Source organism: Diabrotica virgifera, chromosome 8 (genome assembly GCF_917563875.1).
Source record: "Diabrotica virgifera virgifera chromosome 8, PGI_DIABVI_V3a".
Lineage (NCBI taxonomy): Eukaryota > Metazoa > Arthropoda > Insecta > Coleoptera > Chrysomelidae > Diabrotica > Diabrotica virgifera.
The window spans coordinates 80,647,421-80,674,183 of record NC_065450.1 but is presented as its reverse complement, the minus strand read 5'-3'; the positions used below and the strand labels follow the sequence as shown (position 1 = coordinate 80,674,183).

General features: G+C 33.5%; 2 protein-coding genes across 8 annotated transcripts in view; one reads left to right on the top strand and one right to left on the bottom strand.

Annotated features, from left to right (window-relative positions):
• The window catches only part of LOC126890431 (uncharacterized), a 502,412-nt gene extending 475,673 nt beyond the window's left edge, over positions 1-26,739 (top strand). For all 7 annotated transcript variants that reach the window (XM_050659349.1, XM_050659351.1, XM_050659353.1 and 4 more), the window contains one exon: positions 26,059-26,739. In XM_050659349.1, coding sequence (XP_050515306.1) covers positions 26,059-26,175 — 117 coding nt within the window. In that variant the 3' untranslated portion in view covers positions 26,176-26,739. The remainder of the gene's footprint in view (positions 1-26,058) is intronic.
• LOC126890433 (uncharacterized) overlaps positions 11,311-26,763 on the bottom strand; it is an 84,306-nt gene continuing 68,853 nt past the window's right edge. The window contains exon 4 of the mRNA XM_050659360.1: positions 11,311-11,592. Coding sequence (XP_050515317.1) covers positions 11,570-11,592 — 23 coding nt within the window. The 3' untranslated portion in view covers positions 11,311-11,569. The remainder of the gene's footprint in view (positions 11,593-26,763) is intronic.

Sequence of the window (26,763 nt, the reverse complement as noted above, 5' to 3'; positions counted from 1 at the left end):
CTTGTGCATTATACCATTGATTGCAATTGTACAAGAAATATGCGAACAAAATATGGCAACAATGTGAATGGGAAACATTCAGACGCCAAGTAGCAAATAAATAAGGTTAGGTCCAATTATTCATACTCGTACAACATGTCTAAATGAAATATATATAGTTCTCTAAACAAATAACACCACAGACTAAAAGGTACAAATACTATAAATAATTATAAATAAGTAGTATGTAATTAATTATTTTTATATATAAAATATAAACGTCAAAACAAAACAAAATGCGCTTGCGTCAACCACAATTCCGATAATCGAAATCTCATCTCGACAGGGTAAATGCTGTCGAAGTGATTTCTATTCACATTACGATTGTAGAGATTCCGAAGTAGTTATGGAATACGGATTTGGACTATTTCTATTCGACTTGGTCACTTCTATTCGATTTTACTGACTTCTATCATCGAAATGAGTTACAGAATAGGCATGAATAGGCTTTGAAATGTCCGTCACTACGAATCGCCACGTAAAATCACGCCGTAGTCCGATGTTTAAAGTCAAATTCACATAACCGTATGTCGCGATTTTAGTGTCATTGGCCGCGTATATTTCGTATGTAGTCTTTTCGCGTGCAACCCCGTACATATTTTCACGGAAAACGCATAGATCGGCACCGGTGTCGATTAAAAATTGTTTTTTAGTTGCATAGTCTGTTACGAAAAGGCGGCGAGACTTTGGGCTTGGATCGGATGCCGCACTTACCGACTGCCCGCGATGTTTCCCTGATACTTGCACGGAGGAGAGCACTTTTGAGCCTGGTCCCAAAACGGTAGTGACACCAACATAATATGTCACTGTTATGTTCCCTACTGTAGCCTTTGTCTCTAGGATATGGTCTGCCTCTTGAGTTGCTGCGGTTACGACGGTATGTGTTAGTTTGTGCATGAGCCCGCGACAAACTAGCTAGCTGAAGTTTCATTTCAACTAATTCGGCTGTAAATTTATCGATGGTACTTTTACGCGCGTTGGAAGCTTCTGAAATTTGGGCGCTAGGAGCTATAGCTTCAGAGATTGTGTCAGCTAACTCGGCAACTGCGCTCAAACTAGCTTTAGCTTGAGTAGCTAGAATAGCCTGTGTAGACGATGGCAGTCTACCTAACCACATATATCTTACAATATTATCTGGTACTGTTGTGCCTACTAAAGACTGTAAATGTCATAAGAATAGGGAAGGTCTTCGATTGCCCAGTTCGTCATGCTCAAGTAGCCTTTTAATTTTTTGTTGTTGAGATGTATGCACTAAGGGCCGGTTGTTCGAACGCTAATCAAGAAGTTAATTATAATCAATCATTTATTGTAATCAATTTTCTTGATGGGAATCAAATCGCGACATGAAAAATACATGTAAAACAATAATCAGTTATTGATTGTAGGTAAAACAGTAATTAAAATATAGCCGCAGCTCTTAAATTATTAAAAATTGCTTACTATTATTATTGATTTGTAAGTAAAAACAAGAAATTAACATCAGAAAGAGTTTAATTATGTTTTATTTTAAATTAAAACCAAAATAATAAAATAAATCAGTCAACATAACCTCAAAATGCGACATCTGTCCAGAAGTACGCTTAATCAAATATAATTGTAATTAAATATTTGATAATAATCAGTTTTGATTAGCGTTCGAACAACCGGCCCTAAGTCTCTTAGTTAACTCTGACTTTAATTTTACGCACCCCTCTATAGCTGGTGGTGACACAATGATGTCCCAACTTCTGATATGTAAGCTGTTTCGAGATTATCAGCTATGTAGTTAAATTTTGTTGCTTCACTTGTTATGTTTGTCAGTGTAAATTGGTTTTCTACTTGCAGGAACCATATTTCAGTATCGTTGGGCCAGAACGGTGGGATTCTAACTGAAATCCGATCAACTGAAGCACTGTTATCCTGAAGCACTAAAGCACTGTTATTGGCACTGGTACCGTCCGTCATTTTCGATATTCACTGTATTTAAAACCGGCAAAAGTATATTATTAGTACTAATTTGTACTAACAGTAACATATTTATTTATTTTGAGTAAACAAACGTGTTTTGCTTATATTTCGAAAGGGTATTGTTAGCGAGATCGAGGGTGTGTCTGAATCGTTCGCATGCTGTGTAGAGACTAACTAGCCGGACCACCAACTATTATGTCAACTGATTTGCGGTTTTGCGATAAGGCCAGAAGGGCCATAAATTAATGCATTTGCCTTTTAAAAGATGAGAACTTTTTGTATTTTAAAAAGTTGACATGAAAAGTGTGGCAATCTGGCATCGTAATCAATTAGTGTTTCCCTGAAAAAAACATTAATTTTATACAATTTATTTATGGATCCATTTTCGTTTCTCGAAATCAACGGCCTTTGTTGGCATATGGTTTGTGTATTACATGTGAATTTTAAATGACTAATGTTGTTTTGTTTTGAGAATTGTTATTAAAAATTAAGAAAAATTAAAATTAGCAAAAATAGTAATTAAAGCGTATCGCTATATTTCTATTCTACTACAAAAATTATCAAAGACATATTTTTAAGTGCTTTGAATTTGATAAGTGTCCTTAGTTAATACGGGCACGCTGCTGATTCTGATTTTGAATTTAGTTTGAGCCCAATGTTGAGATAATAGTATCACTCACACAAAGAACGTCCTAATAAAGAAAGAATGCTGTTTACTATAGGGTGCTGGTTGTATACAAAATGTAAAACTATTTACCTGCGATAAAAGTGGGAGACAAGAAAAAGCACTATGAACACAACACTCTGAGAGACATTAGAAAAACGAAATTCCTACTACAACTACAATAAGTACTTACGAGTTAAGATGAGTCTTTCATTCAAGAGTCTGTGTATGCACTATATTGTCTCTCCTAACTCACTTGTACCATGATCCTGGCTGTGGAGGCGATGTGGCGACCGTGATTTGGTTATCTTGGAAAACTGTTACCAACGGTGATGCAATTTCTGACCATTTGTGAGACCACTACTAAAATTTATATTGATTGCTTGTGTACCAACAAAATACAATTTTTGCCAGCTACTTGTTTACATTTATTATAGCTGCAAGCAAAAGGTCGACTGAGATATCATCATCATCATGGCATCTACACTCCTAGCGGAGTGATTGTCGTTCTCTTTGGGCTCTTCCGATTCGTTTGTCGCGGTGAATCAATCGGCATTAACATTTTCGTTTTACAATTGGTTGTGTGACTTGGCATCTTCTTTAATTTTCTTCCATTCGTTCCTGTTTTTGCTTCTGGTTACCCATTCTCTGACTCCCATCTTCTTAAGGTCCTCCACTATCTGGTTCTCCCATCTAGTTTTGGGTCTTCCTCGTGGTCTGCTTGATACAGGTCTCCATTTGGAAATTTTCTTGATAACGGCTTCTGGATTCCTCCTTTCTATATTTCCCATCCATCTGAGTCTCTGTGCCTTGATAAATCTGACGATGTCTTTTCCTTTCAGAAGTTCTCTTACTTCGTGGTTCATGAGTTTGCTTAATTCATTGTTACCTAAGTTTAGTGGTCCTGCTATCCTCCGAATTATTTTCCTTTCTAGGATCCTCAATTTTTCTTCCTCTTTTTGTGTCAGACACATTACTTCAGCACCATATGTGCTTTCAGTTTTGTATTATGAGTAAGCTTCTTATCTTTGAGGAAGTTACTGTATTTCCAGTAGGTTCTGTTTCCTGCCTGGATTTTTTCATTAATTTCGATACTTCTATCATTGGTTCCATTAAATGAGACTCCAAGATATTTAAAATGTTCTACCTTTTCAAATTCATATTCACCTATATTTAAGCTTATCATATTAACTGGGTTTTTCTTGAGGATATTAGATATTTTGTTTTGTTTTGATTTATTTCTAAACCCCTTTTGGATGCTTCTTTGCATAACTTCGTAAATTTTTCCTTTAAACTGTTTAGGTTTCTCCTAATTAATACTAGTATGTCGTCAGCATACGCCACAAGTTGCGACGTCGATGTTATAATCCTACCTTTTATTTCTGTAGCTCTTATTGTTCCTTCTATAGCGACATTAAATAGTGACGTTGATAGAGAGTCGCCTTGTCGTACTCCACTTGCTATTTCTATATTTTTGGTGCTTCCGTTATCTGTAATTCTTGCTGCAGTCGATCCTTTCATTGTCATTTTCGTAAGCTTTATAAGTTTCATTGGTATATCTAGGTTTTTACATGTCTTCTATTAGGTCGGGTCTTGTTAAGCTGTCAAAGGCTTGCTTGAAGTCTATGAAAAGGATGTGTAAGTCGATATCATGTTCGTAACATTTTTCAATTGACTGTGTGATTATGTGAACTGCGTCTATTGTTGACCTTCCCTCCCTAAATCCGTGCTGGTAGTCTCCTAATTTAATTTCAATGTGTTTTGAGAGTTTTTGTCTGATTAATGATGTCAATATTTTGTAGCAGCTGTTTAACAGCGTTACTCCTCTATAGTTGTTACATTTTGTGGTGTCCCCTTTCTTAAGAATCGGAAATGTCCATCCAGTTTTCCATTCTTCGGGCATTCTTTCTTCTTCCAAAATCCTTATTATTAGGTCGTATATTTTCCGTTGTAGTTCTTCTCTGCCTCGTTTTATTAGCTCATTCTGCTCCTTTGGGATTTCGTCTGGGCCTGCTGCTCTCTTTTGTTTTAGATTTCTTATCACATGTAAAAAGTCCTTATATGACTGCTTTTCGATTTCGATTTCATCATCAAGGTCTGTTTCTTCTGTATATTCGAGAGAACTTGCTCCCACCTTAAATAACTCTTCGTAGTATGTCTCCCATATTTTGGCATCAATCTTAACTGTTGGTTTCTTCTTGTTTTGTGATTTTATATATTTTTAAAGCTTTACATTATTCTTGCTATTTACTTTTAACTCTTCTGTAACTTCATCAATCCATATCTTTTTTTTTATTTGTACAGCATTTGTCTGAGTCTTTATTTTTTCTCCTATAATTTTCCAGATCTTCTTCTCTACCTGTCTTCAGCCATTCCTTTCGTGCTAGGTTTTTTCCCTGGTTGCTGTTTCGCAGTCTTCGTCATACCATTTTTTTTGCCTTTTTATTTCTTTGTATCCTATTATTTTTTCTGCTGCTATCGAAATGTGGCCTTTTATTTCTTTCCACGTTTATTCTATGTTAAGGTTCAAAACTTTTAAATTTGCTTTAAACTCTTTAGAATAATCTTTCTGAACAGTATCCGAATCTAGTTTCCTTACGTTCCAATTTTTTCTTTCGTGAATTTCTTTGTGTCTTTAATTATTTTCATTTCCATATTTCCTATTACTAGGAAGTGGTCAGAATCTGCATTTGCATTACGATACGACTTGACATCTTGAATTGTTCTCCTCCACTTTTTTGAAAACAAAATATGATAGATTCGATTACCTTCAGTTGATCCTGGTATTAGCTATGTTACCTTATGTTCTTTTTTGTGTTTGAAGTGTGTGCTCATTATAAATGTGTCTGTTGCTGCTGCTAGGTTACAAAGTATTCTCCCATTAGCATTCGTAGTTGTGTGGAGAGTTTCCTTACCAGCTACGTCCTTGTTTATATCTTCCTTTCCTATCATTGCGTTGAAATCACCTAGTAAAATTAATATGTCATTCTTGGGTACATTTTCATATATCTCTTCGAGTTTCTCGTAAAAATCGTTTTTGTATTCCTCATTCGCATTCTCGGTGGGAGCATATGCATTAATGACTGTTAAATTAGATTGCTTGTTCTTTATTATGACATAAGATAATCTTCGACATACTGCTTTGAAATCTATCACCTTGTTCCTTAATTTGCTGCTAATTAGTAAGGCTGTACCATTATGTCCTTGTTTGGTATCTCCGGAATAAAACATTGTGTATTTATTTTTTACTATTGATCCTTGAATTTACATCGAATTTCTTGTAGCGCTAAGATTTTGATCTTGTACTTTTCCATCTCATTCGCCAGCTCTTCCATTTTTCCTGCTCTTAATAAAGTCCTAATATTCCATGCTCCTATTCTGATCTTGTTAGTTTTTCGTTTACTTCGATTTTTTTGTTTTTTGTTTTTTATTATACTCTTTACAAGCGTTTCCTTATTCATAGCCAATTTTCGTTGCTGATTTTTATCGTTTGCTGAATAATTTTTTTAGTTTTTTATAGTACTGTTTAGCTTTGTTATCTTTGCTATATTATCTTCTGTGCTTGGGCTTCCCATGGGAGATCTTTGACTAACTTTCCTAGCGTTATTTTTGTTTTCCTGAGATCTACTGTCTTCTTCAATTGTTTTTCCCAGTGGACACATTTCTTTTGCCGGTTCGTTTATATCTCCGCTCTGAAGTTGCTCGAGTGAATACCTTTCTCCGTTTATATATTGTCTGTCCTAACTCACTTGTACTATGATCCTGGCTGTAAAGGCGGTGTGGCGACCGTGGTTTGGTTGTCTTGGAAAACTGTTACCAACGGTGATGCAATTTCTGACCATCTGTGTACACAAAGACCACTACTAAACTTTATATTGATTGCTTGTGTACCAACAAAGTACAATCTTTGCCAGCTGCTTGCTTACACTTATTATAGCTGCTAGCAAGAGATCGCCACGCAGTTCTAGCAGAGGCTCAAAAACACCTTTATACATACGTAGGCAAATATTAGCAAACAAAAATGTCTAGTAAAATACAGAACGTTTAATACAACTATGGTTCACAAAATAGGTCTACTTTTGACAGAAACTTTAACAAATTCTTACTGGAGGATAAAAAATTCGCCTCCTCTTACAGAAGCTTTTATCGATACGAATCTTTACCAACCTTATATTTTACAGTATGACGGCACTTGCCGTCATACTTTTAACATGTAAACAAGTCAAATCCACAGCTAAGATGTTACCTGGGGCAGATTAGTTAAATATTTTAAACATCCATACTTAATGTAGCTTTTTAAACCAATGTTTCCTTGACGGACTTCTTTTACTGGGCTTTGACCCACATATTTTTGTTAAATACTATCTTGGTGGTTAGCATGTACACTGCACGTAAGCACTGATGATGACTGGTAAACCAGTCGAAAACTATTTATGTGATTTTGATGTGGCCCTTTTAAGGGTTTTTAAATATACCTTTTATACAGGATTTTATTGTTTTTTAATATAATAAAATAAAAATGTCTACCGTTTTTAATCAGTTGCAATGCGAAGGCAAAACTGTCTTATTTTTTTGCTTTATTATTGTTCTAAGTGAAAAATAAGACAGTTTTACCTTCGCATTGCAACTGAATAAAAATGGTATACATTTTTATTTTTATTTCATTTTATATTAGTTTTACTCCTTTGAGTAACTAGGTCCATTTTCCGTTGGAATTTACCAGCTGAACAGACGGGGTCGTGAATTGTAAGTTTTTGAATTCCCTCTTGTCTTCTTCCCTTCAGCATTAGGGTGGGCCGAAAAAACTAAAATTATTTTTTTCAAGTCGTAATACCGCGGAAAAGTTGCGAATGTATGAGACTAAAAAGGGGTAAGAATTTAAAAAATATCGGTTTATATCTTCCGTTCGCGATGAGCCATAAACTTTGCCGAAATTGGTAAACAACTGATTTTTTGCGATAATTTTTAACAGATTAAATTTAGCGTGGATACGTTTGTAATAGCTCATTTTCTCATTCTTAATAACCATACTAAATTTGACCGTGTTATTAAAACCTCTTAACATTTTCCGTTCGCGCATAAGGCATAAAAATAGCCAAAATGTGGCAAAATTGCATATTTCATACACGTTTAATTTTTCATAATTAAGAGTTTAGTTAAATGAAAATAATACTCACATATACATTTTGTTAAACTTGTATTGAGAACACTTAAAATAAACACACTTTATATACATCATTTTCGGAACTTTAGTAGGCTATTATTTAAAAATATTGTTTGTGAATATAGAAAAAACCAAATTTTCTTACGAGATGCAAGTTTTCAATTCGACAATATGGTCCAATGTCCTCCAGTCCATTGTCCAGTCCATCTTGTATTATTTTAACACCTTTTTGCTATTACATAGTAGAAGGCGTGGGAGCTCATACCCATGAGCAGGGGGGGGCGTGGCCCCCTGGCTTTTCGAGTGCTTTAAATTATAATATATGGTATATCCAAAGTATACAAAATATAAAGTGCAACATCTTCACTTCTGGCCCCCCCTGAAAATTTTTATATGGGCGCCCGTGGTAGAAGGCACTTTGAACTGTGATTTCTGTGTAAAGTCCGGCATTGCAGACCTTGATAACAATGTTGTTCTTATCAAGCCGTCGCGATTCTCAGCTCCGCAAACTTTTCCAGCGGCTTCTGTTTCGAGTTTTACACATCGTTCTACTGCCTGTGTATGAACAGGAAATGACTTTAATATTACATCCCAGTTAGGGGCTGAATCACTCTGAATAATTAATTTTATTTCAGGTTGTTGTTAATGTTATTTCGTCAACAGGGTTGTTGAACCTGTTATTGAGCGTAATGCTTTTTTCGCCCATCCAGAACATTTTTGGCTATGACACAAGATAACAGAAAACATATAAAAGAGCTTGGACTTCGCAGAATTCTGACAGCTAGACAGCTAGATAAAACAAGATCTAACATTAGAATATTCAAACTGCCAAAACTAAATTTTGCATGTCGAGACTATTCAGAAATAATTCATTGGTTAGACTGTGACTTATCTCCTCCTCCATTATTAAAAGATACAGATGATGATGAAATAACATTAATTATTCAGAGTGATTCAGCCCCTAACTGGGATGTAATATAAAAGTCATTTCCTGTTCATACATAGACAGTAGAACGATGTGTAAAACTCGTAACAGAAGCCGCTGGAAAAGTTTGCGGAGCTGAGAATCGCGACGGCTTCATAAGAACAACACTGTTATCAAGGTCTGCAATGCCGGACTTTACACAAAAATCACAGTTCAAAGTGCCTTCTACTATGTAATAGCAAAAAGGTGTTAAAATAATACAAGATGGACTGGACGGACAATGGACTGGGGACATTGGACCATATTGTCGAATTGAAAACTTGCATCTCGTAAAAAAATTTGGTTTTTTCTAAATTCACAAACAATATTTTTAAATATCAGCCTACTAAAGTTCTGAAAATGATGTGTCTAGAGTGTGTTTATTTTAAGTGTTCTCAATACAAGTTCAACAAAATGTATATGTGAGTATTATTTTCATTCAACTAAACTCTTAATTACGAAAAATTAAACGTGTATGAAATATGCAATTTTGTCACATTTTGGCTATTTTTATGCTTATGCGCGAAAGGAAAATGTTAAGAGATTTTAATAACACGGTTAAATTTAGTTAGTATGGTTATTAAAAATAAAAAAATGAGCTATTACAAACGTATCCACGCTAAATTTAATCTGTTAAATATTATCGCAAAAAATCAGTTTTTTACCAATTTCGGCAAAGTTTATGGCTCATGCGCGAACGGAAGATATAAACCGATATTTTTTAAATTCTTACCCCTTTTTAGTCTCATACATTTGCAACTTTTCCGCGGTATTACGACTTGAAAAAAAGAATTTTAGTTTTTTCGGCCCACCCTATTCAGCATCCATCTGGCTTGCAATTTTTAGAAGCCATGGAGGTTATACCAGGAAAATGGTCCAATAAGTTTTCAATTAAATATCTTTTGGGAATATTTTTAATATTTTTCAATATTTTTATTATTTCTATTAGGTTGAAAACTTTAAAACTTTGACTTAAAAATATTCTGTTACGCAGACGATACAATACATAGCTTAGATGAAGATAGTTTGCAAAGATTCGTCCACAATTTTAACATAAGGGTACAATAATTAAATATAACAATTTTATTTCTAAAATAATAGTTCTCACTAAATAACCAATCAGATGTAAAATAGAAATTGATGGGATCAGTATTGAACAAATAATGGAATTAAAATACCTTGGAATGATACTGTCCAGCTACGGAGACCTGGACAAAGAAGTTAGAAATCAAGTATAAAAAGCAAATAGGCTGACAGGATGCCTTAATAACACCATATTACGGCTACATATTAACACTGAGATGAAGTCAAGGATCAATAAAGTCAGTGTAAGACCAATAACACAGAACATGTTCTGATAGTATGTGCCATTTTGCCAATAATGGCATATTAGGCATCAGAAATAAGACCCGATACAGCCAGAACCCAAAGACTATTGAAATCGGCAGAGATGTGAGTATTGAGAAAAATTACAGAAAATACGCTGAAATATCGAAAGAGAAGTGAAGACATTAGAGCAAAATATAACGTACAGTGTATAAACGAATGGTCACTCCATAGAAAACAATATTGGAATAACTTCATTAGCAGAATAGAACAGACACGAGTGGTCAAATTATTAAGAAATTAATCATCAATCAGTGGAAAAAGTATCGGTCGACAGCGGAAAAAAATGGACAACCTTCCATAGAGGTATCAATATGCAGATGAACAAGCAGAATTGCTTATAAATATAAAGAAGAAGAAGAACAAAACATTTAAATTTATTATTTTTGAAATACTTAATGCATCGATAGCAAATATTGTAGTACATGTTTATTGTATTTCTGTCAACTTAATTCTGTCTAAATCCTGACCCACTACTTTGTGACGTGTAATTTGGGTTGCCTATATTATGAACTTTAATCGGCGAAATGGGCATATAAATAATAAAGCTTTGCTGTAAATCTGCTTTGCTGTTTTGCCACTTTAAAAATTCACATTGTAAGGCATGAATGAATCAAATATGTAGTACCTTTTGTAAATGTATTTCAAAATGAAACTAAAAAGTTATTACTATAAAGAGTGATATGTACCTATACTGTGGCTATATGTCTGACTAAATAAAACAACGATTAGATATAATATAAAAAATCACAAATGTTATTAAACTTGGGAAAGTTTTTGGGTAATTTTTTTCTTAATCATCCACTCTTTTTGCACATTTTGTATTTTTAACTTGGTATCAGAGCTGATGGGCATTATTTCAAAACTTAAATACTTTTTGTAAGTATGTATTTTTTTTTTATTTAAATTAACGTGCATGTGACATCTATGGCCATTAGCATGAGTTACAGTTTACATGGTAATATTATAAATTACAAATTATAAATATATAGTTAACATTAGTAGTAGTTAAAATAAGTAAAAAAAGATCAGTTAACAATAATTATATTTTGTTTAACAGTTGATTCTTCTCGAGGAATTTGATAACCTTGTTGATTTGGTCTGTACTGTTGAGGACATCTTTGAAGTTAGGACTAATACCAAGCTGCTGGCGTTACGGGTATGTCCTATACGCAGTCTTCGTAAGATTGCCATGTTTTTCCGAGATAAACTAGGGCAGGTAAATAGGTTCACTGAGGGCTTAATTTTATGCAGCACTGAAGTAATTTTATTCCAGTGAATTTGCCAGGTGGATAGAGTGTGCTTCTTCAGTCTGGCTTTTAGATCATTACAGATTTGTACATTAAGTCTGGTATCCATCGATGATGCAGCTTTTTTGGCAAGGCAATCGGCTTTTTCGTTACCACTAATGCCAACATGGGATGGTACCTATAATAAAGTGACTTTTGTATTATTTTTAGAAAAGATCGGTATCATTGGTGTTGGAGGTACATGAATTATTGGATGAAAGGCTTGCAACTTCGTCAGCGTCTACGGGATTTAATGTCATCTTAAGCTTTTTAGATAATCTTGTAATTCGATTTTTAAGCGATCTATCAGATACAGCTTGATATATTTGCGTAAGGTCTTCTAAAAGAGACTTAATGTTGGTGGTAAAGTTATGAGCTTCTTTGAGAGGATCACTGCTACCAAAGGAATTTTCCAGGAAGGCAATAAGCTGTAATGCTGTCAAAGAAAATCTTTCTGGGTTAGCACAAATTAATTGTTCAATAGTTGATTGAGCAGAGGGAGTAATTTTACCAAGTTCTTTGTCATCAGTTTTTAATTTCTTTTTAGGAGCTGTTTTAGGAGTTGCAAAGGCTGTGGGAGATTTATCATTTATAGGGTTTAAGTCTGGGGGGTTATCAGTAATCGATAAAGTGGGTGATTCGAGACTTGTGTCGGTAGAATAAATTCTTTTGATGCAAGGATTTGAAGGTAAGGACACTGACATTAGAGACTGTTCATTTGGAATTATTAAGTAGTTATTAGTTGGATTGATTTCTTCTTTTGAGGAGGAGGAAGGACGAGACATAGTAGAAGGAGTTTCAAATGGGATTAGGCTAGAAGTTGTATTTTGAGAAAGATTGGTAGATATTTCTTGAGGGTTAGAACAGGAGTCTGCAGTGTGTCCAGATTGTTTACATAAGAAACATTCAAGTTTATCCGAAGTGATAAAGATTCTATTATTGTTATTTTCATGCGATATTAAAATTGAGGTATTTAATTCAAAGTTTTCTTTATCCGGTATAATATAGATAGAGCGTCGAAAACTGAAAATGTGAGCGTATTCGTCCTCAGGTGAGCCGCATCGGATAAAAGAGATAGGAGAAGCAAGTTGTAATCGAAGTTCTTCTTTAAGTGCTTGCTCTATGAGTGAATTCGGGATCGAAGGGCTCACGTTGGACAATAGTAGCCTCTTTGCTGGTGTAATAAGTCTGCGAATAGATACTGTTTGATTTCTAACAGTAATGGTCCGATAATTTTGCAGAAGATTATCCACTACGGATAAGGAAGAAAGATATATGCATATACGCTGGTTAGAAATTCGTGAAGCAAAGGTTATTTCTTTAGGGGTAACAATTTCGCCGATTGCCTTGATGTATTCAAATAGCACGACGTCAGGAAGAGCGTTCATAACGATGGCGAAACTTCTACTGGGACATGATATTGCTGTTGTAGGTTTTTTGGTGTGATTTTTGTTACTGCGGCGAAGCTGGGTTGTACTGTTTGTGATGATGTTTGAGATGATGTTGATGCCATAATTTGATTTTAATATTCTGGATGCCAAAATATTAAATATGTATGGCCAGTAAGAACTGGCCTAATTGTTTGGTTGTCGATATTTGCTGTTAATTAAAAATCGCCTTACCAGTATTTTTGTTGGTAAACACAGCACATTAACTAACTAGTTTTTATATGATACACTATTAGCAGAGACGATAAGCGAGGAGTACTTTACTCGTTGGCTTCTGAAATGGGAATGTAGTATGTGTTTAAAGCTTTGGACTTTACAGTAAGTATTTAATTGCCAAGTATTTAAATACTATCACTGTTACTAATAAAACACTCGTATCCTAAGGTTATTCCATATTTATATCTAGAATAGTTATCCTAAATATAAGGTAGATATAGAACGAACATAATTTGTTACTAATGAAGTCGGTATAAGTTAGATATAAGTATACCCACTTTATTCCGAAATAATAGTTTGGCAACGTCGTAATATTCTGCACAAATACATAGAACAACGATATATTGTGTCAAATATGTCAATTTTGATTTTTCTCTGTAACTGACAATCCAAATTAACCTAGGCAAAAAGTTTTTTTTTGAAAATTCGTTTATATAAAAATACCAGCTTTTCAAATCCCAAAGTAGATTTAAGTCTACAGTCAATATTAACAGAATTATTCAAATTGTTTATAAGCCAAAATTGACTTTACTTTTGTAAAATGTTTTCGTAATGATAAAAATGAGTTATTGCAGTATTATTTTTTCATATGGTTTCCACAGAATTGCTGTATCATTATTATTTTCCGAACTCTTGGGAGAAACAAATTGAATAAAAATTATACTAATTGACGAATCAGCTTGAAATTTTCTGGGCATTATATGGACTATTTGACTTAACTTTTCTTGCAACATCAACGTCTTAAATTCATTTTTGCAAAAGTTAGAGCAAATTTTAAATTTTCGAAATTTTCGAAGCAACAAATAATTGGACCACAATTTAAAAACTTCCATTTTAAAGCTTTGCTCATCTGCTAAAAGATGAATACCCCAAATTACATATTGAATTACCCCATTTTTGCCTGTAGCCATTTAAACGAAAAAACTGCCATTTTTGACCCTTATTTGTTAATAACTAAAATTCTCGTCCCAATTGTGACTGATATTGTATATTGTATTAGGTAATTCAAAAAACCCATCTGCAACCTGGCTGCTCAGGTTTCCTGATAAAAACCTTATTTCTCTGGATTTAAAAACCTTACACCCTCTTTAGAAAAACGATATTTAATTGTGAATTCCTTATCGGTGTATTGTGAAAAGTGATTTATTCTATCTTTGAAAAGTTTCCTTTTTCGTGTATTTTCTATCATGTTAATTAAATTATCAACTTCTTCGACAGCCGCAATATCTTTTAACACATTTTTTTATTATATAATTACTCACAAAACAAATCAAAAGATAATATATTTTTGCCTTTGATGATATTGACAGTCAGAAAATAGGTTATTAGTCCTGTCGCCAGGGGGGTACAACGGCCCCCTTAATTCAGATGGACTTACCCAAGTTTTTTTATGTATTTTGACCCGTAGAACACGAATTTTTTGGGTAACAATTGATCCGGATGTCGATAAGTTTGTTATAAACAAAGAACTTGAGGAATTACATAACAGCGATTTTTCGCAAAACAAAACATTTTTTTGTATTTTTTGGGTGATTCTCAGCAAAAAATGGTTTTACGAGTTTTTTGGTAGGATGCATAGTTTTAGAGATAAACGCGGTTGAACTTTCAAAAAATCGAAAAAGTGCAGTTTTTGAACCCGAATAACTTTTGATTAAAAAATAAAATAGCAATTCTCCTTACTGCATTTGAAAGTTCAAGTCAAATTCTATCGGTTTTGATTATTTACATTGCTAAAAATTAAGTTTTTATTTGTTAAACAAAGCCATAAACACATAGTGTTTCCCGTGCCCAATGCATGCGTTTTAATGTACGTAATCTACGTAGAAATTGTCTGTATGCGCTCCTATTCATTCGATTTCAAATGGGAAATGTATTGAAAACACCATTCAATCACTATGTGTTTATATCTTTGTTTAACAATAAAAAAATTAATTTTTAGCAATGAAAGTAATTAAAACCGATAAAATTTGACTTGAGCTTTCAAATACGGTAAGCAGAATTGCTATTTTATTTTTCAATCAAAAGTTATTCGGGTTCAGAAATTGCAATTTTTCGATTTTTTGAAAGTTCAACTGCGTTTATGTCGAAAACTATGCATCCTACGAAAAAACGTGTAAAAACATATTTTGCTTAGAATGACCCAAAAAATACAAAACAGTGTTTTGTTTTGCGAAAAATCGCTGTTATGTGATTCCTCTTTTGCCTATTGGGACCGTGCAAGTTCGGCAAAGCGACCTCTATTTCTACGCTCTGTACTTTTATTCGCACTTTTAATTATATTGGCCAATTATATTAGTCCTGGTTGCTGGATAATTGTCAAGACCATAGTCCAAAAAAAATAATAAGAAGAAAAAATAAGATGCAGGTTATGTTTAGCAAACGTAAACAATTGTATGTAGTAAATAAAATCAGTTATTAAAATGCAGTGCTGCAAGCAAAATACAATTAATTAAATTTACCTTTATATAATAATTACATATGATATCAATATTGTGAAGCAATATATAATTTTTCTGCTTCAATGACAGAAGTTATGAAATATACGTCAATTTGACAATTTCAATTGACAATATGAATTATTTAAGATAGTTGCAATATTTCTCCGCGACTCGCGCACGGTCGTTTCTCGTTTCCCTTTCCAAGTACTTGCACACCGCGAATACCTGATTTATCCTCAGTATAACTTTTATACTTTGTTTAATAGTAACAGTGTATAACTATAAATAAGTACTTGGTATTTAAATGCTCTATCTAAAGTATTTAAATACCTATAAATAAGTATTTAAATTTTGAAATCCTGCCCATTAGCTCCGATACCAAGTTAAAAATATGAAATGTACAAAAAGCGTGAATGATTAAGATAAAAATTCACCCAAAAACTTGGGTACATTTTTAGTATTTAAATACTTGGCATTTAAATATGTTCCAACATCAAAATTTGTGATTGTTTATATCTATTTTTTTTATTTAAGTCAAGCAAAGCCAAAGTAGGTACCTACAGATTACTCTACAGATTTGATTCATTCATGCCTTACAATGTGAATTTTTAAAGTGGTTAACACTAGAAAATCTGGCTTAGTATACCTACCTAGAAAGCCCGAAGGGATCACATTGGCCCCACGTTCTTTAATCAATTAAATCTCAGTTTAAAGAAATTAAATCTACTCTAGACGATAGAATCTGATTTTATTTTTTACTTTCATTGTTTAACATATTCGCTGCCCATCAAAAACCTTCGCAACACCATACAGTTTGCAGCTTTTGATATTTGCCACACATTGCCTTGTTACAGCCGTGGCAACGATTGGAAGTATGATTTACTTCAAAATATTTTCAACTGATATTTTTTTCGTTTTTGGAGAGTAACAGTGATCGCTGTTGGTAGACCTGATGTTGCTAGGCGCAGTTCCAGATTTCGGGAGGCCCATAATTCTTCACACAGCCGAAGAATAAACTTACGTAGACTGAGTCTACTTCCAGTTATTTCTTTATAAATAATCCATCCATTTATTGCTTCCAAGTTAAGAGTGCGGATAGGAACTCCATTGGATAGTCCTACCAGGGAAAATGAATCAATCCCTGCCCTCCGTAGATTCCAGGGGTTTCCTGACCCGGGAAACTAGTACCTGTTTAGGGTGCCTTGTCCAGGGTTACGGATGAAGTCCACAACGGCAGCCATGGCGGAGAAGAACACCTTCGGTACGGTATGGATGGCGGACGTGGCAACCCCTTGATTTTAGGGTTTGTATGGAATCAAAACAGCGCAGCGTCTGACTCAGAATGAGCGGCTGACAACAGCGTCTGACTCAGAATGGGCGGCTGAATGAAAACTCGCCAACCCGCCTGACAAGCGTGGCGTTTTAATGTCAAAAAACCCTCTTCAAAGAAAACATGTCGAATCACAAAACAAACGGAATATTACCCCAGGTGGGTAGAGATAACAACTCACAGTCCCACACCGACAAACCGGTCCGCCTCAAGGATTTGGGGGAGGCAAACAAACATTCGACTAAACTAAACGTAGGTACATATAACATCAGATCCATGAATGAAGACACTAAACTCCACGAATTAGAAGAAGAACTAACTCATATACAATGGGATGTCATCGGTCTGTCAGAGATAAGAAGAAAAGGAGAACAAAAAATACTATTAAACTCGGGAAACATGCCAACGGAGTTGGTTTTATAATAAACAAGAGAATCGTTAGATACATACAATCCACCAAGGGTATATCAGACAGAGTAGCCTACATTATGCTTAAATTAAAAAGAACGTCGTTGAAAATTATACAGGTATACGCACCAACAAGCACATATAAAGATGAAGATATTGAAAACTTCTACGAAGAAATAACACTCGCTGTGGAAGAAAAGAAAACTAAATTGACGCTAATAATTGGAGACTTCAATGCCAAATTAGGGGTAAGAATAGACGAAGACGAACACAGAATAGGACAATATGGATACGGCGAAAGAAATAATAGAGCACATGCATTAATGAACTACTTGGAGGAAAGACAACTTTTTGCTATGAACTCGTTTTTTAACAAAAAACCGCAAAGAAAATGGACATGGATAAGTCCCAACGGCAATACTAAAAACGAAATAGATTACATCCTTACAACAGAAAAAGCCATCATCAAATATGTTACAGTGCTGAATCGTTTCTCAACCGGTAGTGATCATAGACTTGTCAGAGCCAAACTCAGCATTAATAGCCAATTCGAAACAAAAAAGAAAATGGAAAATAGATCGAAACTAGATATGGGAAAACTTAAGAAAGCAAAAGAGGAATATAAACAAAAAATAAGGGAAAGTATACCGGCCACTAGAGATTTGGAAAACAAAAATATCGATGAAATAAATCAGCTATTAACCGATACATTAGCAAAGGCGGGAAAAGAGGTAGCACAAACAAGAATAAAAAAGGAAAACTATATATCCCAGGAAACAAAAAACCTCATGAGCAAAAGAAAAACATTAATAGAACAAGATAAGAGAAACACAGTAGATTACAAAGAGGTAAACAAAGCTATCAGAAGGAACATCAAGGAAAGTCAAAGGAGAGTACAGGAAGAAAAAATAGAAAAAACCATTGAACAAAATAAAAATATGAAGTGCTTAAAACTACAGCTTGGAAGCATACAGATTAATAGTATAAAGAACAAAGAAGGCATAGAGACCAATAATATAGAAGAAATTATACAAATAACACAAGAATATTATAAAAACCTCTACAATACAAAACAGAAACCAACACAAGAAATCCTTAAGCAATTACAAATAAAAATAAAAAATGTCAATTCCGACTTACAACCAGAAATCAGTAAGAATGAGATAAAAAGAGCACTCAAGTAGATGAAGAATAATAAATCGCCAGGAAAAAACGGGATAACTGTAGAAATGCTAAAAAATGGTGGGAAAACAACTAGAGAAGTTTTGTACACACTTATGAATAAAATATTAATGACAAAACAAATACCCAACACTTGGAACGAAGCAGTAACATTGTTACTACTTAAGAAGGGAGATAAAAAGGATCTAAAGAATTACAGACCCATAACTTTACTAAATGTGATGTACAAACTATTAACCAAGATATTAACAAACAGATTAACAACTAAATTAGATGGATAACAGGCAAGAGAACAAGCCGGATTTAGAAAAAGCTTCAGTACAAGTGACCACCTTTTAACGATGAAGATATTAATCGAAAAAGCTAACGAATATCATATCCCGCTATACATGGCATTTATTGACTTCGAAAAAGCATGTGATAGTGTGGAACACTGGGCAGTAAAGAATTCCCTACAAAACAGCAGAATAGACTACAGATATACCGACTTAATTACAAATATATATGATAAGGCAACAACAACTATCAAGCTAATGAAACAAACGGAGCCTATTAAAATAAACCGAGGAGTAAGACAAGGAGATACCATCTCGCCCAAGCTATTCAACCAAGCGCTAGAAGATGTGTTCAAACAACTGCAATGGGATGGTTTGGGTATAAACATAAACGGGCAATATCTGAATCACTTACTATATGCTGATGATATTGTATTAATAGCAGAAAGAAGTGAAGAATTACAAAGAATGATGGAAGAACTAGATAGAGAATCGACAAAGATAGGACTGAAGATGAATTTAAGTAAAACAAAAACCATGACCAATCAACAAGAAGAACCAGTAATTACAGTGGCACAAACAAGTAAAAGAATATATATATATCTAGGACAAATCACTAGATTAAATAAAGAAAATCAGACCGAAGAAATAAATAGAAGAATAAGTTTGGCCTGGGCATCATTCGGAAAACTGTCTTATATTCTAAAGAACAGAAAATACCCGCAATACCTAAAAACAAAAATCTTCAATCAATGTATACTCCCTGTTTTAATATATGGCTCTCAGACATGGACGTTTACAAAAGAGAATATGGAAAAAATTGCAAAGACAGAAAGAGCCATGGAAAGACAAATGCTGAACATTAAATTATCAGACAGAAAAAGAAACGAATGGATGCTTAACAAAACAAAAGTGAAAGACGTCTCTACCCAAGTAGCAAAGCTTAAACGGAAGTTCGCCGGACACACCCTACGGCAGAAGGATGAAAGATGGACTAAGATGGTAATACATTGGAGACCATGGAACCACAAACGAAAAAGGGGAAGGCCACAGATGCGATGGTCAGATGACCTGAAGAAACACACTGGGTCAAAATGGATGCAAATTGTCCAAGATAGAGAGGCATGGAAGAAGGAAGAGGAGGCCTATATCCAAGGATGGATGTTTAGGGCTGATTAGATAGATATAAGTCAAGAGTATTATAAAACACGTACATAGACCATCGTCTTGAAGTTACTTTTGTAGTAAAAAGGCGCGTCTTTTGGTCCTCTACACCAACAATTATTGTATTTTTGTGTTCACCAATAATTGTATCTTTATTACGTAGATGATCAGTACCAGTATAAGGGTAACCATTTACAATAAACATACATAAATATAATTTTACCCATCCTACAGGAGTTTGAAAGAAAGGCTCGTCGAATTTTCCAGAAAACGATAATAACTTACACAGGGCGAATTTGGCCCCTTTAGATTTCTAGGGTAGATTTGTTAGAAAAACCATTTAATAAATTTAGTAATCAATATTTTTTTGTGTTAAATAAGGCTTTGTATCAAAATATTGTGCAATGGTGATCGCCAACGTCGAATAATTCTGATATGTCACGTGAAGAAGAAGATCAAAATATTAAAAGCCACAAAATATGAAATTTTTATTGCCTCAAATAAAAAAACTACAATAACTTCAAATCACAACAGGGGCCAAATTGGCCCCTCCGACTTTCTAGTGTTAATACTAATACAGCAAAACTTTATTATTTATATGCCCCGTAGATAAAGAATATAATATACAGGGTGTAACAAAAATACAGGTCATAAATTAAATCACCTATTCTGGGACCAAAAATAGTTCGAATGAACCTAACTTACCTTAGTACAAATATGCACATAAAAAAAGTTACAAAATGAAATTCGATTTTTTCCAATATATCGAAAACTATTAGAGATTTTTGATTGAAAATGGACATGTGGCATTTGTATGGGAGGAATATCTTAAAGAAAAATTATAGTGAAATTTGTGCACCCCATAAAAATGTTATGGGGGTTTTGTTCCCTTAAACCCACCCAAACTTTTGTGTACCTTTGAATTAAATTATTATTGTGATACTATTAGTTAAATTCAATATTTTTAAAACTTTTTTGGTTCTTAGTATTTTTTCAACAAGACAGTTTTTATCGAGTTGTGGCTTCTTTTCTAACATGTTTACATAGATATTTTATGGGGGTTTTGTTCCTTTAAACCTCCCAAAATGGTTGTGTACGTTCCAATTAAACTATTACTGCGATACCATTAGTTAAACACAGTGTTTTTAAAATTTTTTGCTTCTTTGTATTTTTTTTATAAGGTACCTTTTATTGTGATGTGGCTTCTTTTTTAATATGGTTCAAAATATACCTAAAAATGTAAATCATAAATAAATTTTCCTATTATTATCAAGTCTCCATAATCGTACTTAGCCATATACAAATATGTGGTGGATTTGACAAATATGCAAAATATCTCGATAAATACTTACTTTTCGAAAAAGTATTAAGAGGCAAAGAAGTTTTTAAAGCATTGTGTTTAACTAATAGCACTACAATAATAATTAAATTGGAACGTACACAAAAGTTTGGGGGGGTTTAAAGGAACAAAACCCCCATAAAATTTTTATGGAGTGTGTAAATTTCACTATAGTTTTTCTTAAGATACTACTGCCATAATAATGCCACATGTTCATTTTCAATAAAAAATCTCCCATAGTTTTCGGTATATTGGAAAAAATCGATTTTCATTTTGTAATTTCAATGGGCTGTAACTTTTTTATGTGCACATTTGTACTAAGGTAAGTTAGGTTCAATGGAACTATTTTTGGTCCCAGAATATGTGATTAAAGTTATGACCTGTATTTTTGTTACACCCTGTATACCTATACTACTCAATGCCCATTTCGCCGATTCAAGTTCATATTATTCAAATTATTCGGCACAAAGTAGTGGGTCAGGATTTAGAACCGTCAGAAACGTTTAGAATGTCGTCAAATCAACTTGACGGCATCGGAGGTTGTTGACAAAATAGTTAGTTTAGGTCAGTTGTTTGTAGCATTGAGTTACGTTCAGTGGCGGTTTCTCCATAAGTGCACATGTGCACGTGAACCCCCAAAATTATTTTCACACCAACATTCATATATGTAATATTTAACATTCTATAAATAACATTTTAATCTAACTATACAGTAATTGAAATTCGAAATAACAGATCCAAGGAGTTTATAAGTACCTATCTAATAGGTAACATTTAATTATTTTTATTTTATTTCAAAGGAGAAAGTTCACGGATGCGAGGCCTTAGACAGAACCCCGCGTTCACCGCTCTCACAGTGGTTCCTATACCAATGACTTTTCATACTACAAAATACAACTCATCACCCACCCCGCTACCCGCTCTAGCCCACAAGTTTAGATGGCCACAGGATCACAAGTGGGATGTGATCTTATGGCATGTTCTTTGGTGTTTTCAATGTGCACGGCACACGTACGTTTAAATTTTGCTTTCATGAAGTTCGAATTTCGGAACTATATTAAGAATGGAAGGATTTGTGGACGTAAATGTTAGCGTGGAATATTTAAAATCAATTAAATTTTCTTCATTATATTTAGAAGAAAAATTAAAAATGCCGAAACCAAATTTGTTAGTTAAGAATGTACCAAAGTGCTAACGTCGGGATTATAAATGATTATTTAAAATGGAGATTTGTGTAAAAACTTACAAATTGTGTAGGTGTGAAGCACATATTTGGAGAAGAGGAAGCATAATGAATAAAATAGAAGATACGATTTTAACTATTCAGTTGGAATTCCAGATTGGAATTCTCCAATTATGTACTTGTTACGATGCCAGTGACAACTGCAGAAACACAACGATGTCTCTCTGCATTGAAACGTATCAAAACTTTCCTTAGAATAGCTATGGGTCAGGATCGATTAACTGCACTCGCAATGTTTTCAATAAAAAAAAATGATTCAAGAAATTCCAAATTTTACTGAATTTGTTTGTGAATGAATAATTTATCCAAAAAATAACAGGCGACTGACTTTCGTTACAAAACTTGTAGGTCTGGATCCCGCGTATGAAAAAAAAGTTGATTAATAGCAAGCTGAAATATTGTTAATAGCTTAAGGGTGTCTAGTCGGATAAACTTTGATATATGGGAACTCTGGAACAGGGGCAGTTTTAATTGTGGAACAGGTTAAAAATTTGTAACGGTTAGACCACGAAAACGGCACATTTATTTTGTCCGACAGAACAGACTTAAACTCTCCGAACAGAGATTAAACTCTCATGCAAAAATCAGACTGCTATTGATCACCTGTCATAATTCCTGTCATTTGACTTATTCTACATGTTCCACTCATTAAAACGCCCATTTGGTGATAAATAGCAGTCTGATTTTTGCATGAGAGTTTAATCTCTGTTCGGAGAGTTTAAGTCTGTTCTGTCGGACAAAATACATGTGCCGTTTTCGTGGTCTGACCGTTCCAAATTTTTAACCTGATCCACAATTGAAACTTCCCCAGTTCCAGTGTTCCCATATATCAAAGTTTGTCCGACTAGACACCCTTAAGCTATTAACAAATTTTCAGCTTGCTATTAATCAACTTTTTTTTCATACGCGGGATCCAGACCTATTGCTTGTAACATTTAAACACTAAATTATAATTTTAAGTCAATAAAATACATTATTTATTGTAATTTTTAATAAGGTCCTTTTATTTTTACAATTTGAAGACACTCAAAAACCTTTACCTACGGAAATAGGGTCTCATGATCTTTTTATAGTTAACATTATGTGTGCACCCCCAATATTTTAAACCAGGCGCCGCCACTGGTTACGTTTTGTTTTTTGAATGCTTAAAGCGTCATAATGTCCACAAGAAAATAAAAAACAAAGCTTATATATTAGGCGTATGATGATTTAACGATAGAAAAGCATCAACGAAACAACAGAATTAATTCAGAAAGCTTATCGCGTTTACTTTGGTGTAAAGTTTGGTGATCAGGACAAACCTTGGACTCCCCACAAACTGTGATTTCAGTGTGTCGATCTACTAGGAAATGGACAAAACGTACACGTAGCTTTTTACCCTTCGCCATTCCGATAGTATGGAGGGTACTAAAAAAAACATGGAGGCGACTGTTACTTTTACTCATGTGATATCAAGGGTTTCAATTCAAAAAATAAGCATGCAATTCAGTGTCCTGATTTATTGTCTGCTAAATGACCTGCGCCTCATCATCGACCAGGACCAGGACCAGGAGCAGGACCATGTAAAAAATGGTGAAGAAATATGTATTTCTTTTCTTCAATTTATGACATTTAGTAGCATATCAAGCAGTACCTACTTAGTATATCATTGAAGATAGGACATCAAGCTAATGGCTTATTGCAAACCGCAAAAGAATGCAGTTATCGCAGCACTCTTTATACGCCTGACCTATACTGTTTAGTTCAAGAGTGTCACTGAAATATTAATCTTCTCATCTATAATTTTCTAATCTAACTTCGATAGGAAGCATGATAGGTACAGGGCTTTTTCCATCCTTCATTGTTTTTAATGCGTTTAGTATTTCTTCTTTTGTAATATCTGGACCTGTTTCTTCTAAAATTCTTTTAAAGTTCTATGTTTTCCAGGTCCCCTCTATCTCTTTCTGATCTCGTGGTTAATATCCAGGTATATAAAGTTATCTTTGTTCTTACACTGTCTCCGTTGTTCCATCACATTGATTATCTCATCATTCATCAATTCCTCTTTTATCCTTAGGGAACTCTTTAGATTTATTAACACTATTGATATTAGTAATAAATATCATTTATATTATTGATTATTTCATTCATAAGAGATTCGGACCAATAGAAAGCTACAGAAATAAAAATTAAACTGATTATTTTTTAATGATTTTAACTTCCAATCGTTTAGTAAGATATTTGATCACGTGTTTAATTCTGTCCAATCAGATTAAAATGATACTGAGAATTATCTACTGTAGAAAATTACCGATAGAATTTTTTAAGTAGATTGTTTCTGTTTAATGGCAACCAGTTTCCTAGTTTTGACAACTGTCACATTTAAGAAAATATCCATAATATACGTATTAAAAAATAATCTTACGAATATCACACGACAGTAAGAATAAATAAGAAAATAATGCTTCATTTTTACTCAAATTTGTTGTCATTGGGAAATAGCCACTCGAACCCTGCGGGCTCTCGTGTCTATTTCCAGACAACAAATTTTCGAAAGACTGTCGCATTATTTTCAATTTATTCTCACTCTCTTGTGATATTATACCCGATTATTTCATTCATAGGAGATTCTGACCAATAGAAAGCTACAGAAATCTAAATTAAATCTATAATTTTTGATAATTTCCCGTCGTCAAGTATATTACGTCAGATGCCCTTCGTTGCTACGAAAAAATACATTCAGTGACATTAATGACAATTAATATTTTAAAAATTTTAAAATTGATGACTTTCAACCGTCAAATTAATATTTATAACAACTGTTTGTTTAATTGTACTAATTTGTACTTACATAAATAAATTATAATAAAATTTTGGTTTTGAACAGTTTTATTCATGAAATAATCGCAACAACTTGCACTCGATCTCTAAAATTAATATAGAATTTTTGCCCTCGTGACACTTTGACATAATTTCACTCGCCTTCGGCTCGTGAAATTAAAACTGTCAAAGTGTCACTCGGGAAAAATTCAATAATTTTAGAGCTCTTGTGCAATTACTACTGATTATTTCATTCATAGGAGATTCTGACCAATAGAAAGCGACATAAATCTAAATTAAATCGATAATTTTTGATAATTTCCTGTCGTCAAGTATATTACGTCAGGTGCCCTTCGTTGCTACGAAAAAATACATTCAGTGACATTAATGACAATTAATGTTTTAAAAATTATAAAAAATGATGACTTTCAACCGTCAAATTAATATTTATAACAACTGTGTGTTTAATTGTAATAATTTGAACTTACATAATAAATTACAATAAAATTTTGGTTTTGAACAGTTTTATTCATGAAATAATCGCAACAAATTGCACTAGTGACACTTTGACATAATTTCACTCGCCTTCGGCTCGTGAAATTAAAACTGTCAAAGTGTCACTCGGGAAAAATTCAATAATTTTAGAGCTCTTGTGCAATTACTACTGATAATTTATACTATTGATACTTGATATTAACAATAACAATTATTCACAAAAAACCAAAAAAATCACCTTTCTAAATATGTACTATTTCTTTTTTAGAACGTGGAGGAAATATATGATCTTGCAGAAGAAATAACAGGAACAAAGAAACTTGATGATCTCTCTAGGTTTACAGTTGAAACTCGCGACACGGTTGTCAGTGTACTTACGAATTAGATGAACGGAACATGAACTAGAATAAAATTCAGATATACGCACTATATAATAATAGTCTTACTAGTAAACTATTTGTGCAAAATATATGAACAAATTTTCAGTATAAGATTTTGTTATATGACATAATATGATATCGCACCTTGAGAAGAAGACTGCTCCAATTCAAAATATATCATTTTACAGGAGAGGCATTTTAATGTTTGAAGCAAAATGTTAAATGCAATAGTAGAAAAAAGATATTTCTTTTAGCGGATATAAATAAAAAACAACATCATAAATGAAAGTAAGTTTTAGTATTTTATTAAAATACATCTTATAAATAATTATACACATTATTTTGACTTGGTACTGTTTTCTTCCCAAAAAGAGTTCTATTTTTTGGTTTTGGTACAGATACTCAAAATTACTCCCATTATGATAGTTGTTTATTATTATTATTTTTCAAACGTAGAGATCAAGATTTTACTACAGTAAAACCTGTCAATAACGGTCACTAAAAATGACAGAACTATTGGCCGATATAAAAAGGTGGCGGCTAATACCAGGTTTTGTAGTCCACAAATTTTGGTTTGGGGAACTTTGAAACTG